This window comes from Triturus cristatus, chromosome 8, assembly GCF_964204655.1.
Source record: "Triturus cristatus chromosome 8, aTriCri1.1, whole genome shotgun sequence".
In the NCBI taxonomy this organism is placed as follows: Eukaryota; Metazoa; Chordata; class Amphibia; order Caudata; family Salamandridae; genus Triturus; species Triturus cristatus.
This window is the reverse complement of record NC_140591.1, coordinates 1,179,437,384-1,179,451,676: the sequence shown is the minus strand read 5'-3', so window position 1 is coordinate 1,179,451,676 and position 14,293 is coordinate 1,179,437,384. Positions and strand designations below refer to the sequence as shown.

The window sequence follows — 14,293 nt, the reverse complement described above, 5'->3', positions numbered from 1 at the left end:
CTGTTTTCTTTAATTACTTCCAGTTTCTTTAGAGTAGAGCACCATGTTCTTTAATCCAATTTCCCTAAGTCTCTGTCCCTCAAATGTTTGATATTGATGCTGCACCTCTTTAGTGTACTCTGAAAAAATTTGTATCAACAGCCCTTCACCTGGTACTGCTGTCCCATTCGTTGTTGTTTGCAAGATATTGTCTCTGTAAATTAGAAAATGAGCAATTGTAGCTTGTGGTGGAGCTTTGACTTTCGGAAGTGGTGTGAGCATGCTCAAAGATCTTTCAATGGTTAACTACTTCGAAAAGCCTTTAGATTGCAAAGCCTCAAGAACCTACTTCACCAGGAAGAGGCCCACAGATGAGCCCTCCACTCTTGCCAGAAATCCCAGAATATGGAGATTGTTGAGATGAGAAATGATTTCAGCTTATTCAAAATTCCTTCCCCAAACAGTTGATGTCTCTTGTAGCTTGATTATAGATGCTTTCTTCTCTGAGACATTGTCGGTAATTTTTTCTAAAGTGGTGATTCTCTCCACAGCTACTTCTACTGCTTTCATTCTTTCAGCCATTTTCCAAAGAGTTGCTCTTATCAAAGTCATTTTCAGAGACAGTATCTTTTTTGTGTTCTCAAAAGCAGCTCTAGAGTATTTAATAGCCTCCAGAAGTTCTGTTGATGTCGGAATTGTGTTTCCACCATTCTCCATTTGCTGGTGGCTTTGAGGGCGAGTCTCAGACAAGGGTGCACTTGTAGTAAAATGTTTTGTTCTGTTATCTTCGTCGTTTTATTGCCCCTGTTCTGTGCCATACAGAGAGGTATATCAATGAGATGCCACTTCCATAAGTTAAATTAATGTTGTCACTGTTGTAGCAGGAAAGAGAGACATTCTGACAATCATTACCAATTAAAAGGAACTTAAATGCGCTTGAATTAATTTTGTTGTCTGCCTCAATTTTTTAGACCATGAAGTTTGAGACAAGACAAGATTAATTTAGTTTACTCGGTCTACTAGGAAGACTTCAGAATTCACAAGAGTTTGTTACTGTGTCTATCAAATCAAGTGAACTTCAGAGTTCTCAATAGTTTGTTAGAGTGAAGATCTAAACTCTGTTTTCTGTCTTGCAGGTTTTAACGGTGTCTGAACAGCTGGATAGTGGCATTCGCTATTTTGATCTCCGGATTGCTCACAAGCCTGATGATATATCCATAAATTTGTACTTTGTTCATATGCTGTTTACAGATGTAACTGTAGAGGTAAGAGAAATCTTTCTTGTCAATTGTTACTAAACGTATTTTGTGATTAATAATTCTTTGATTTTAGATATGCACGTGTTACTTCCTTATGTTCAAGTGTCTTCTGCAATTGTACTTGGCTACTGTTACACCAGTAATAATTCAATTATCAATAGTCCCTCTTAGTAGATAGCAGTGGTTAAATGCCATTTAAGAGAAGCTTGTAAATGCTTTGTGTGAGCCACACCCAAAGAATGTGAAGGTCAGCCTCTTCCTCATTCCACCAACACATTTATTGTCTTGTAAAGAGTATTTTGTACTCCATTTTCAGCAACATTTATTTGATAGTTTTAATATAGCGGCAGACATGCTAACGTGCTGACCCGTCCAGAACACTTGCATCAGAAAGCTAGGTGTTCCAGTAAGAGTGGGATGTATAATTGTGATCCATTTTATTAGAACTGCGATCTAGTTCTTGGCAATAAAGGAAGTCATTGGGTTGAGGATTGGTGCGGTTCAAGTTCTGTATGGAGAGAAAATACCTTGCTATTAGGCATTTCTTGGTAGCTGTGTCCTACCACATTGAAAGACTACAGACTACTTGTATGAAGCACATCGGTTGAAATATGATGTATCACTTCATCAATGCCTGGTAAGTGATTTGTTGCTATTTTGTATATCACAGGATTGGTTCTGCTCTCTTCTGAAGATCATTAGGACTTAGGGATACATTGCATTTGTGTTGGAAGTTTGGGGAGGTGTCATTATTGACTGAGCATGGAATGTAATCTGAGGAGCATAGATGTCCCACGTGTGCTAGAGTGGCCTTACTGCAGAGACTGGTGAAGGAGGTAGAAAGACTTTCTTATAGAGGGCAAAGTAGGATGAGGACATTCAAGATAAAATGGTGGTGGGGCAGAAGTGAATGGACTAAGTCATTTGGCACAGATCAGGTAAGAGATTATAAAGAGCTATATTTCTGGGAAAGCAAGCTATTTTTAGAAGTGTATATCTCGTTTCCAGTTAATATCAGTTACCTTAAAAATCATCTCTATGTCAGACGGAGGGGCAAAAACTTGGTAATAGGTAGTAAAATCGGTTATGATGAAAAACGTAATTGCAAACGTAATGGCGCTTTAGTGCCTTGAATGCTTTAAAGGGGTTCAGCAGTATATGAGCATCGCCAGCTGGATAGGAGGAGGATGTGAATCCAAATGGAACCTTTACAAATGATGTTAATAATTTACATTCAAAGAGATCCAAGAACACTTTGGCTTCCAACCAGGTCAGTTCTTACACCATGCTAAACTTGTGAACACAGCCAGAGAAATAAGAACCACATTCTCCGAGGCACTAAAAGAAATAACATTGATGACACGAATGCTAATACTAACTTTTGACAGGAAGATTATCTCAGAACTCTATTAGGCTTTAAAGGGTATAACTTGAAGCCATGAACTGAAATTAAGGAGAAATTGGCAGGAGATTGTTCGGACCCACTGAATGATGGGTGGGGTGTGGGCGGGGGGCAGAGTTAATGCAGCCAGACTTCAGGTTAAAACAATAACCGGCAGTGCTAGAAAGTGACGCTAGATTTAGTTCAGTACAACTTACCTGGCCCTTATAAAATGAATTAAGATATACTCAGAAGGCTCTGCAAACTGCCCTAGATGCCATGAGCCAGAAGTGGGGTTTGTTCACAGAATTATGAGAATTTTAGGACGAATTGGTGAACAGGCTTCATACAGTAATGTCTGGGTACCTGAGCTTTACATTAAATAATGCTTGCTGGGTATAACCGATAGACCAGAGAAAGGGGAAATAAAATACAAATTCACCACACTATCCCTAGTGTACCAGACCACAAGATGTAAACGTTTGCCGTTGTAATTATTACTTTTTTTCTGTTCTTATGTAAACTTATTTCAAAGGCAACATTTTTTTCCCTTATTTGCTTCATTTATAACTCTCTGTTGCATACAGCGCATCTCTGCAGTGTCGGAATAATGGGCGCAGACAAACGTTTTTGTGAACTTGATTGTCAACAATGGAAACTTTAACCTAATAAAGATGCTTTTAAAAGCAGATCTGTCATTTCCGGACCCAAAAACAAAGATAAACAAACATTTTATTTTGACATAGTTGTTCACTAAATAGCTATATTGTTAAAGGGTATAAACTATGGCTTTGCACCCATGAGGTTGCATATTACGAAGAGGAGCTAGCCGCATTGTTTCCAGCTTATTGGGGCTAGCCTGCTAATGTATCTGAATTTCTATATTTGTTTCTATACCTCAGCAATTGCACTGTGATTTCCCAAGTGTAACAGGGTTATTACTTGTTACCAGCCACTTTACATTATAGAAGCCTAAGATGTAAGTAAAAAGTACATAGAAAAATTGGTGTTTGTAAAAGATATATTTTGTTATCCAGAGGAAGAGGTTGATGGTTCATTTGTAAACAATTTGCCAGTCTACATCTTTTCTCCTTCCATGCACTAACCAAGACTTATTGCTGTACCCAGAAAGTGTGCATCAATGACATTTGTACATCACCAGAATAACCCCAAATTAAAAAGAAAGCTTCACTGGCAAAACAAAGCTTACACTGCAAAGAAAACCCGCCTTACACAATTACTATACCTGAACAGCCTCTCCAGAAATGAGCTTTCTTGTCCAAAAAAGTAAATGAAAGACCTTTTACACAATACAGAACAGTAACTCTCTTCAGATTGTAAGAAGTTACCTGTAACAACTGTCAGATATAAAATAACAAAACATTTTAAAGAAAACTATTAACAGAAAACAAAAAGAACACATAATAGCTTAAAATAAATACTTATTGAGGGTCAATAAAACATCTTTCCTAAAAGAACCTTCCCAAAGTTGTTTCCAGTATGTTTTACCGCAAAAACAATAATGAAAATCTGTTCTGAAATGACGAAAGAAAATCTACTTGTTGCTTTAGTTGATTAAAAAATACATCCAAAGGGTAACCGTTCAATAGAGATCCTACACGTTAAACGGGGTCAACCCTTGGGTATTCCTCTACCTCCATAACAGCCAGTGACACCGTTTGGATTTTTCTCTTCATTATTCTAGCATATTGAATTAGGTAAATAATACAATAGCAAGAAAGCGCTTTAGATATACAGCCTTAAAGTGAAATCTGGGCTTCTAACGGGTGTCCTTCCGACTGTTCTTGCGGCATTTCTTCAAAGACCTCACTCCCTACTGAAAGAGCTATTTACACCAAGAAGGGCTGTCCATCAGGCAACACTTCTGACCTGTATGCACAGTCTGTGGCTGTGCAAAACCTCCTCTGTCCATGCTGCGTAGTTCAGTCCCTCTTGTTTCACAGGTAGTCTTGATAGAACTGTTGACTGAGCTTAACTCCCAGGTTGTTCTTCTCTGCTCCACTTAACCGATCATGCCTTTCCTACCATTCAGGACTAGACCAGGTTCCTCCTTCTAAACCTATAGATTTAAAGATACTTGAAGATGCCATTACTGTATATCTTGCCGCACACTACAACGATTTTTCAGATGAATCGGTGGCCATCATCATTTCCTCCTCCCTCATATCAGTCTGTGTTCTTGGTGCTGTTAAACACTCTCTCTTTAGCCCACTGCTCATAAAACGTTCACTTGAATCTGTTGAACTCTCCAAGTGCTCGCCCTTTTGTTGGCCTGGCTCTGCTATACTGCGCCTTGAAAACCTGATAGCCTGCTAACATTTATGAAGGAGGAGGCGGATGCATGGGGAAGGTCTTGCCTCTTTTGGCGCGCGTTTTATTTGAAATATACGAGCCCTTGCTGCAGGGTCACATATTTCGAACAGACATGTATGTGACTTCACTACAGGAGGGGAAGGCAAACAGCAGACATGCGCTGCAACGTGAACGTGCATTTTCTTTTCCTTTTAGGACTCCATGGGAGTTCATGCGTTAATTGCTGTCACTCTTGCGTGCTGCTTCCTCTTTTAAATCCCTGCACTCCACACTCTGTGTTCCTCCCCACTGTCCACCCTATCTGTTGCTCTCCCATACTACCTCACAATCGAACGTTTTTAGGTCTCGCCTTGCTATCGTGTAAGCGATCGCAAAGCGAGATTATTGAAAGCGGGTTTGAAAAGTGCTCCCAAAAAGCGGATTGCATTGCTAGCACGCGCACAATCACGCGCATCGTGCCGCCATCCAATCCGCTTTTTGGGAGCACTTCAAAGGGTCCGCTCCCCCGCCTGGAATGCGCTCCCCCGCCCTCAAGCGCGCGCGCGCCACGCTCCGCCGGGCTTGTCTTTTTTTTTTTTACTTTAGGCGCGAGGCGCGTGTGCGGCAAATGCTTGTCATTTGGTGGATTCGTTTCTGTTAGTCAAGTCAGTTACCCTCACACCATGCACCCACCCTTAACCCCTTCCTCTATTTTACTTCCCTGGGTTATAGCGCCTGGGAAGGGCATTCCCTTGATTACACTGAAGTGTGCTTTTAGGAGGTGGACGCAGGCGATCATGAGTATGGCGCTTTATTCCATTTCAAGGCCCCAAAGTGAGGAGAGCAGTGCCCTAAATACAGAGTGTATCATTAAGGTAAGAACGTCATAAATACAGCTTTGTGTACAATGATTCCAAAGACTATAGCACATCTATTAACGTTGCAAAGGCATCGCAACAGCAACAGGACAAGCGCATACACTTAAAACTTGCAGAGCTTCGCACCCGCAGTCTCTCTTCCGGGACCCCTCCCTGCCAGCTCTCACAACATCCACACACCACTTATAGCTTATCTCCCTCATCAGCCCATAAATCTCAGGCTGCTTGTTTCCTTCGCTCTCACATCCTAGCCCAACCATTGCAGACCCGTCTGAAAAAATTACTTGTAAAATGTCTCATGATTTTCTCTCCCCGGCAGTCAGCAGCCAGTCTGTGCCACCCCCTCCCTCACAACACCACCTGCTGTCACTGCTTGTTTACCATCTTATTGTCAGTTGCCCATTTTGCTTGTCTCGCCCGTTGTCTGTGCGTTACCAATGCTTGCTTTAACTGTAATAGTGCTGTAAGCTGTTAGGGGGAGAGAGGCTCATGGTTACTTTTTCAGAGTTCTTTTAATTTTAAAATTGTTACAAATCACATCCCAAACTCACCTTGCTTCGGGATATTACTAAAAGAAATTTATGGTTTTGTAAAATTTTAGCTGGTGCTGTTGCTCTAATTTTTGTGTTGGGTGGAAGAGTTTGCTTCTCGTTATCTGATCTCAGTACGGCAAGGAATGTGTGTGTTTTTTAAGCAGCCTGTGGTGTGCCTTGCTTCTTGTAGGGGACGGGCGTAAATTAACAGATCTGCTTTAGGAATGACAAAACCCAACCTCTTACTAAAACAGCTGTTCCCTATGTGCTGCAGTATCAAGCTCCATATAGAACGCCCAGGGTAAACAACATCAAGAGGTTAAAGCCTTCAGTGCATATCTGCTGCTCTTTAGTACTGCTCATAGCACCACCCGAAAGGCTGCTGCCACATCCAGGACCTGGCATAATTTTTAGGGATTATTCAGTAGCTGTGTTGAGTTTGCATTGCCTTTTTGTACGAGTGTCTGTAATATGCGAGACAGAGTAAGAGCACATAAACACAAAGATAATCATTCATTCCGTATGGTTCGGCACTGTTACTTTCCGCTCCCCACCCCTTGTTGCTTTTTACAAAGCTGTATCTAACTTGAATTCTGCCTTTTCTGACTTCCCAGTCTTCCTACGGTTATATATTATTTTTGTGTTACTTTTTGTTTTACCTTTGCATTAAAGCAGTTAACAACTCCATTCATTCAGTCCCACAAGGATCACTTCGAACTGAGCATAAATATATATGAAAACAAATCATCTGATTTACTTTATATCGTACTCCACTACACATTAAAAAAAAGTAAAAAACAATGCCATTTACAACGCCAATAGCTCTAGCTTATACAAATGCGAGACCTATTGCATTGCAAATGCTTGTTTTTTTGCAATAGTAACCGCCAGCAACCGAGGTTCCTCCATTGCTTTTCCCGCCCTTCCCTTCCCTGTCCAGCTTTTGCTTTTTTTTCTCCACTCCCATTCCCCTCCCCCAGCCACCAAGTCTTTCTGTTTCTCCCATCTTGCTCTGGTACTTTGCCCCGCCCGATTTGCCATTTATCTCCCGCCCCTTTTTAGAAGGCCCTGGCAGCTTCAATTTGTTGCCGCGCTGTTCTTACTTCAAATGCACTTTCGCACAGGTTTTATTTGTTTTAAAGCGCCAATATGGGTTTCTGCCATCTTGCAATAGTAATTTTAAAAAAAAATCATCAACCCTGTCACTCCATAAGCGCGTGTGTACATGGTAACACAAGTGTTCACATACGACGTCATGATGCTGGGCCACCGATGCATCATGGCACATACATACACATACACATACACGCACAAGCGTGATGATGCTTGTACACATACTCGCCAAAGCACTTTTCGGCCCATGCTGCACACTGTCAGAAAAAGATGTATTTTTCTCCTTTTTTACCAGATGCTTTTGCTATTAGGAAGAGTGCAGACACACACTCCTGTTGAAGAAGTTATAGAAGTTGTCAGATTAACACCCCAAGGAGGTGTTAACAATGTTTCCCACAAGTGTTACCATCAGTTCACATGCCTTAAATACATTTCCTTGTAAACGTGTATATTGCGGTGGCTTTATTTACTGTCGGTTATTTTAAAACTGAAAATATCTGCAATCTTTTAGTATCACACCATTTGAAAAAGTGCAGCGTTATTTGATTTTCTACAATACATTGTTATTAAATATCACGTGAGCGCCCGTACGTAGATTTTAAAACTGCATAGATGTTTATAATTTTGTTCTTGTGATTCCAAGTGATGTTCTCATTACATCAGCAAGGCTACTCTACCTACAAGCATCCTTGACCCACAGCCCTCTATTCATAAGCACAGTCTACCTGCAAAAGTGATGAAGCTGTTTTGGGATTCTCCAGACATGCTCAGAGATGCAGCATGCTTGTCTCCATCTTTTCTTTCGTCCATGGCATTCTGTGGGCCATCCAGGTCCCAGGATCCTTGACACTTTGGTTCTAAAAAGCATTTGCAATGCAATAGGCCTCGCATTACTGAAAGTTTAAGCTATGGGCGTTGCATTATTATTTGGAATGCCAATAGCTCAAACTTTCAATGATGCAAAACCTGTTGCATTGCAAATGCTTGTTTTTAAAGTGGCATCAGTAAAGCAAATTGACATTTTACCCCAGAGACAAATGACTGCCAGTCTCTAACCTTGCACCGAGTTTTGTTCTTTCTGAAGAGGCTTCAGAACCGTTACTCCTTACCAGTGATCCAAGATCACAGGCTCAACCAGTACCTTTTCAATCAGGATATTGGGATTTTTTGTTTTGCTTGTGATTCGGCAAACTGCAGAAGCCTGAGCCATCGGGTAATAAACATGATTTGAAACCACGAGGACCCCAGTTACGAATCAGTGTTTTCTAATGTACAACAGAGCTCTTCCATGCCTAAGATAGATTTGTCAATGTAGCTAGTATTAAGGTCCCTGGAGAGCTACACCAGGAGATTTTCGAAATATAAACATTTGGGCTCTTGTGATGACTATCAAGTAATTTGGTGATATAGTGGGGCCGGCAACTACTAGTCTGGCGAGTTTTTTCCCCCTTTCAGAAAGGGGAATAACTGTTCAGACCTGGTAATACTGGGTCCTTTTCCTGGTTGTTTTTTCTGATTCTGGGGGAAAAAAAAAATACTGATATTTTTCACCTGTCTACGAAGGTAGAAAGTGTCAGCGTGAGGACCGTCAGTGTGTGTTTTGGGGACACAAGGTTGTAGAAATGAGTCTTTTTAGGGGCTCACTGGTGTAGGGGTTCACCCTTATCTGTCCACTGGTTCTTAAACCAGCAAAGAAGAGATTGGCACGGAAGCTGTAATATCAAAGAAATAAGTTTATTAACCTCTCATGAGTGGGACTACGTCAATACAGTACCCTCAGGCCACTGTAGGAGGTAGTCCATAGAATACAGAGGCCATGGGCTTTATATACCCAGTTTACAGCTGAGTAAGCATGGAGACTAAAAGAGGAGGTACAGGCATATACAGGAATAGTTATTGACTAACATGGGCATACAGATATTGCTTGGTCAACAAAGTGGGAGGGGAGATATTGCTGCTTATGTCAGTTGGAATAGCCTGACAGTTACACTCTAAGACAGGTGCATTCTAGCAGCTACAGGCCTTTCTGAGCATACGCAGTGCTCTGGCTCAGTACTGAAAGAGTTAACTATAGTTGATGACTCACGCAGAATAGAAAAGCAGGCAACAGTGAAGACGGAAGAAGCACATGGCTAACACATGGCTAACTAAAATGGATGCCACAAACAAAATGGCTTCAGCTTATGCTAACGGTAATTTCTGCGATTTCAACAAGGTTATGGAGCAGGCTCCTGTCTGTCCGGGGGCAGCATTGTCTACTCCTTGCCCACTGCCCCTAAAGCAGCAAAGCAATGTCTGTGTCTCCGGTTCTGGAATTATTGCGCCTGGAGTTTGCAGATCCTTGGGTGCCTGGAGAGACTTGAAATTGCGAGATGCAGAATTCCATCTGGTAATACCACCACTCTTAATGAGGGCTTTATGAGGAATTATTGAGTGTGATTTTGTTTCTTGAAATCCTTTCATGATTGAAAGTGGAATGTTTACCTATCATTTGACTCGATTGTAAATTATCAACAGCTGTCCTAAAATTAGAATCCGACCTTAGAATCACCTCTCTACTAATCATAATTCCTAAATATTTAATTGAACCCCGCCTCTTTTTAAAGCTATATGTTGTTCTCGTTCAACTTTCTGTACTGGCCTGGTCAAAGGAAACAATTTTTAACTTTTGACTTGACTTACTTTTTTCCCAAATATTTGTAACCGTATGTAAGTGGAGACTAAATTGGAGTAGGGGGGGCATACAAATGCCCTTTCAATATGTCTTTGTCTAACGAGGATTGCTAGAGGCTTTGTCATCAGAGCAAATAAAACAGAGTGTGTGCCCTGCTTGGTATCCCTGACCAGTGCTCGACAAATCCACTCGACCGCTCGCATTTGCGAGGTAAATTTAATGAGGTCGAGCTATTTTTAGGTCCTACTCACCCTTTCTGGCGAAGAGGAAAACATACTAACTTTTGTCCTCTGTCTTTGAAAACAGAGAAAATGTGACAAGATAACAAGATTTAAAGGCCTTTTTATTGCTCACAAAGCAAATGAGCAATAAAGATGCCTTTAAATCTTGTTATCTTGTCACATTTGCTCCGCTTTCAGAGACGGAGGTCAAGTAGGTTACTGTTAGGTCGTGGAGATTTTTCAAGGTACTAGACCTGCAGGACTAGTACCATTTTCCAGATTTTTTGAGCCCTGCTGACATATTACATGTTTGTAGATGATCCATGTACATAGTTAGGTGTTCACCAGCTCTTCTGTTCCTCCTATTCTCCAAAACAAATCTCAGAGAATGGTCATTCTGCAGAACTAAATGCTTTGGACAATATTTCTAGAAAAACAGCCTCTTGTCGTTCTTCCACGGCTTGGCCCTAGGTTGTATCTTAGGGTCTTCTGGAGGGGTAATAACTATCCAGTGTTGCCGAGGCCAGGTTTGGTAGTGCTGCCCTTGTGGTGTGTGTGAGTTCCTGCCAACAGCTCGCTAGCTGGATAACCACTTGCTGGTGGTAGTCACTTTTTAGGGGTTTTGTGGAGTGTAACTTTACAGAACAAACATCAGTCTTCATCAATCATCCTAGAATCATGACCACTTATATTATCCTTTCTATTGGAAGGAGATGCATTATTCCTCATCCCTCAGCGATCCACACGTCTTGTGCTGAGCAATGCAAAACGATGCACATTTTGTAGCGTCATAGTACTCGTCAGTTACACTGGCAAATACAGTTGAGGGAAGTGGCCCTGTATTTCTTTAGGGGACGACTCAAAATGTAATTCCCAGAGCGTTAACTTATGAACTCTTTTTCAGAAACCAGCTTCAGTGTTAAGTAATTCTGGACTGCTGTCTGTAGTCTTGCCTACTTTGGTACACACTGCCTTCCCATTATTTTTCATGAAACAGCCTTTCCTAACATTATTTATCTTTTTCTTTCTTTCCAGGACACTCTAAAGGAAATGTCAGATTGGTTGGAAACTCATCCCAAGGAGGCACTAATCCTAGCATGCAGGGAATTGCATGGAATGACTGTTGAGCATCACAAACATCTTATCTCGTGTATAAAGAGAACCTTTGGCTTTAAATTGTGTCCCAGAAAGGTGTGTTCAGTTTTTTATTACTTAATGTCTTAGAATCTGTTTTGCTTTATGTTCTAGACATATGTAGAGCATGAGCAGTAGTGGGCACTTCCCCGGTGGGATGCCAAGGGCCCCTTTTTGCAGCATAACTGCAATATCGGCCCCTGTAACAAAATCGGCCGAAACACGCCCTGGCAAACAGGTCGTCTGCACCCCCCCCCCCAGGGGAGCCGGCCAAGTACTTAGCCATGGCCGGTTTTGGTTCCCAGTCCGGCCCTGTGCATGAGCACCAGTATACTGTCACATATCACATTTATTTCACTACTCAATACTAGGAAGGCCATGATGATTGTGTGAGACGGCTGACAGGGAGTAGTTTAGCCCATATGGGGGCCCAAAGAATTGAAAATTGTGGTATTATATTGAAATTGAACGATGGAAAAATAACAAACTGTCAATAAAGATATTTAAATAAAAAAAAAAAAATGGTGGTATTATATTGAATTCTAGCAATTTAGTTATGCATTAAAGAATTTTCCTAGTCAAAAAGTAGCGTTATATTTTTAGGTGTAACATTAAATGGTGCTGCACAGTGGTTGAACAGTCATTGCTTAGGGTTTAGTGTGGACAATAACTCAAGTTTGTTTCTGTAATCTCACCCAGAATCTCTCATCTTTAGAGCACCCCCATTGAAAGCGGGAAAAGCTTCCCCCTGACTTTCCACATCCAGGTCAAAAGTTTCTTCTTACATGGATTACCTTCTGTAGTAATGATGAAAGTGATAGATTTTAAGTGTACAATAAATAGCAAGTTGCACTAGTTTCAAGAGTACATTGCTAGGTAACGTCCTTAATGTGGGTACACAGCCTATTAATTTGATAATTTTTTAGGGTACCAATATCACATTTAATTTTCACAACCAGCTGGGAAGTCTCCCAAACCTATCCACTCTTGATATTTTTAAATCAATGAAAAGGCCCAATATGGGACATAAATTTCAGGATCTTTTTCAAAGTAAATTTTTCACCCGGCATGTATGTAAAGCTATCCCATTCCTCCTGCCATCTAAATTACACCACTTGCTGCTGATATTGCCTATTATATTCTGTAAACTTGGTTTGTTCATCTTAGGTGCTAAACTTATAATGTATATATAAATCTACGTTTGTACCCCTAGCTCCTTTCAATCCACCTTTGAACCGTTATATATGTGTGAATCTTTCTGAATGGCGTTAAGCTCCAGTGTGGGCATTTTGCACAAAAGTGTCTATTGTATATTTTTATGTTCAATTCCACATTTGCCCGGAAAGTGTAGCCAAATATAGTAGCTTCTAGAGCATGACTTCATCTTCATAACTCACCCCATCAAAAACAAATTCAGGGGAGCAGGGCTCAGCCCCGTGAACTAACCAACTGCTCTGTAGCCCTTCACCAAACCATCCTACTCCTAGAGGCCTAATCGCCCTGAACCCTCCAACAAGGGACAACTCCAATCTTTCAAATTTCTTTTTTTAAACAGATTTTTATTGATTTGCACAAAAACAGTCAGAGGGTCCAGGGACACCTCTCAGTGGAAGACAAAGTTACAAGCATGACATTGAAAACAGATGGCAAAATTAAGTGTCCAAGCCATCCCGTCAGGCAAATTATGCAAAGTATGCAAACTACTCAGTGAATAAATGCACCTATTACAAAACCTTATCCCAAACTAACCCCCCTCCCCAGCCTTCCCACCCCCCAGGCATGTCACTAAGTTGAGGTAGCAAAAGGGGCCAACGGGTCAAAGCCCATATCAATGGGACGTGTTGGAATGGGGGCATGGCTTCGGGTGTGGTGATCCAACGAAGTTGTCTAGGACCATCCCTGTATCCAAGGTGGCAGGTCGTGGGGATCACAGGACTATTCGCATGTTATACTGCATCCTCGCCAGGGGCGTCTAGGGGGTCAGTATCATCTATCTCTTCGGGAGCTTTGAGTGCAGCAACCAGCGCTTCCTAATGCTCTCGCCCCTTCCAGGGCCTTATCAGCGTTAACTGCAGCTGGATCACTCCCTCACATTCAGCCCATTTTATGAATTCTGCTTTCAACCTTGCTATGGTGGGACCTTGTGTAACCTTCCAATGTGTGGTGATGTTTCGCTTGGCTAGTAATAGGCCCAGGTCGATGAATTTGCTAGTAATTTTATTCTTGGATGTGTGTGGAAACCAGTGTAAGATGCAGTGCGCAATGGTCGGGTCGATTCCCCTGTCAGTGAGGTCTGAAACCACTGTCGCTATCTCCTCCCAGTAACTATCCAGGAACGTGCAGTCCAATAACATATGCTTGAAGTCTGCACTATCTGCGTTGCATCTTGGGCAGGCCGCTGTGTGGGTCAGGAAATATTTGTGCAATTTTTCCCGGGTGAGATACACCCTGTGCAATATATGGAAGTGTACTAGTTGAAACAGCGTATTTCTAGTGCTCTTCCAGGCTCTCACCACTATCCACTCCCATGCCTGGGATGTCTTCCCCAATGTCAGTCTCCCACTTGGTCTTGAGGTCAGTCAGGGGGAGCAGAGTTTCTAGCGTCCTGCACCTGTGCAGACATGTGACCCCCTTAAATGTGCCAGCTGCCATCACCACATACTGACAGCCCAGGGAAGACTGTGGCTCTGTCAGCCTTCCGCCCCAGTGTTTACTAATAGCTGCAGTGAGGGCCGTATATTGTAGAAAATCCCCTCCAGGTATACCATACCAGGCCCGCATCTCATGAAACGGGATCATGGCAGCCTC

General features: G+C 41.8%; 1 protein-coding gene across 2 annotated transcripts in view; it reads left to right on the top strand.

Annotated features, from left to right (window-relative positions):
- Positions 1-14,293, top strand: part of PLCXD1 (phosphatidylinositol specific phospholipase C X domain containing 1) — a 135,202-nt gene that overhangs the window by 105,886 nt on the left and 15,023 nt on the right. For both annotated transcript variants that reach the window (XM_085622845.1, XM_085622846.1), the window contains 2 exons: positions 1,116-1,244; positions 11,387-11,542. In XM_085622845.1, coding sequence (XP_085478971.1) covers positions 1,116-1,244; positions 11,387-11,542 — 285 coding nt within the window. The remainder of the gene's footprint in view (positions 1-1,115; positions 1,245-11,386; positions 11,543-14,293) is intronic.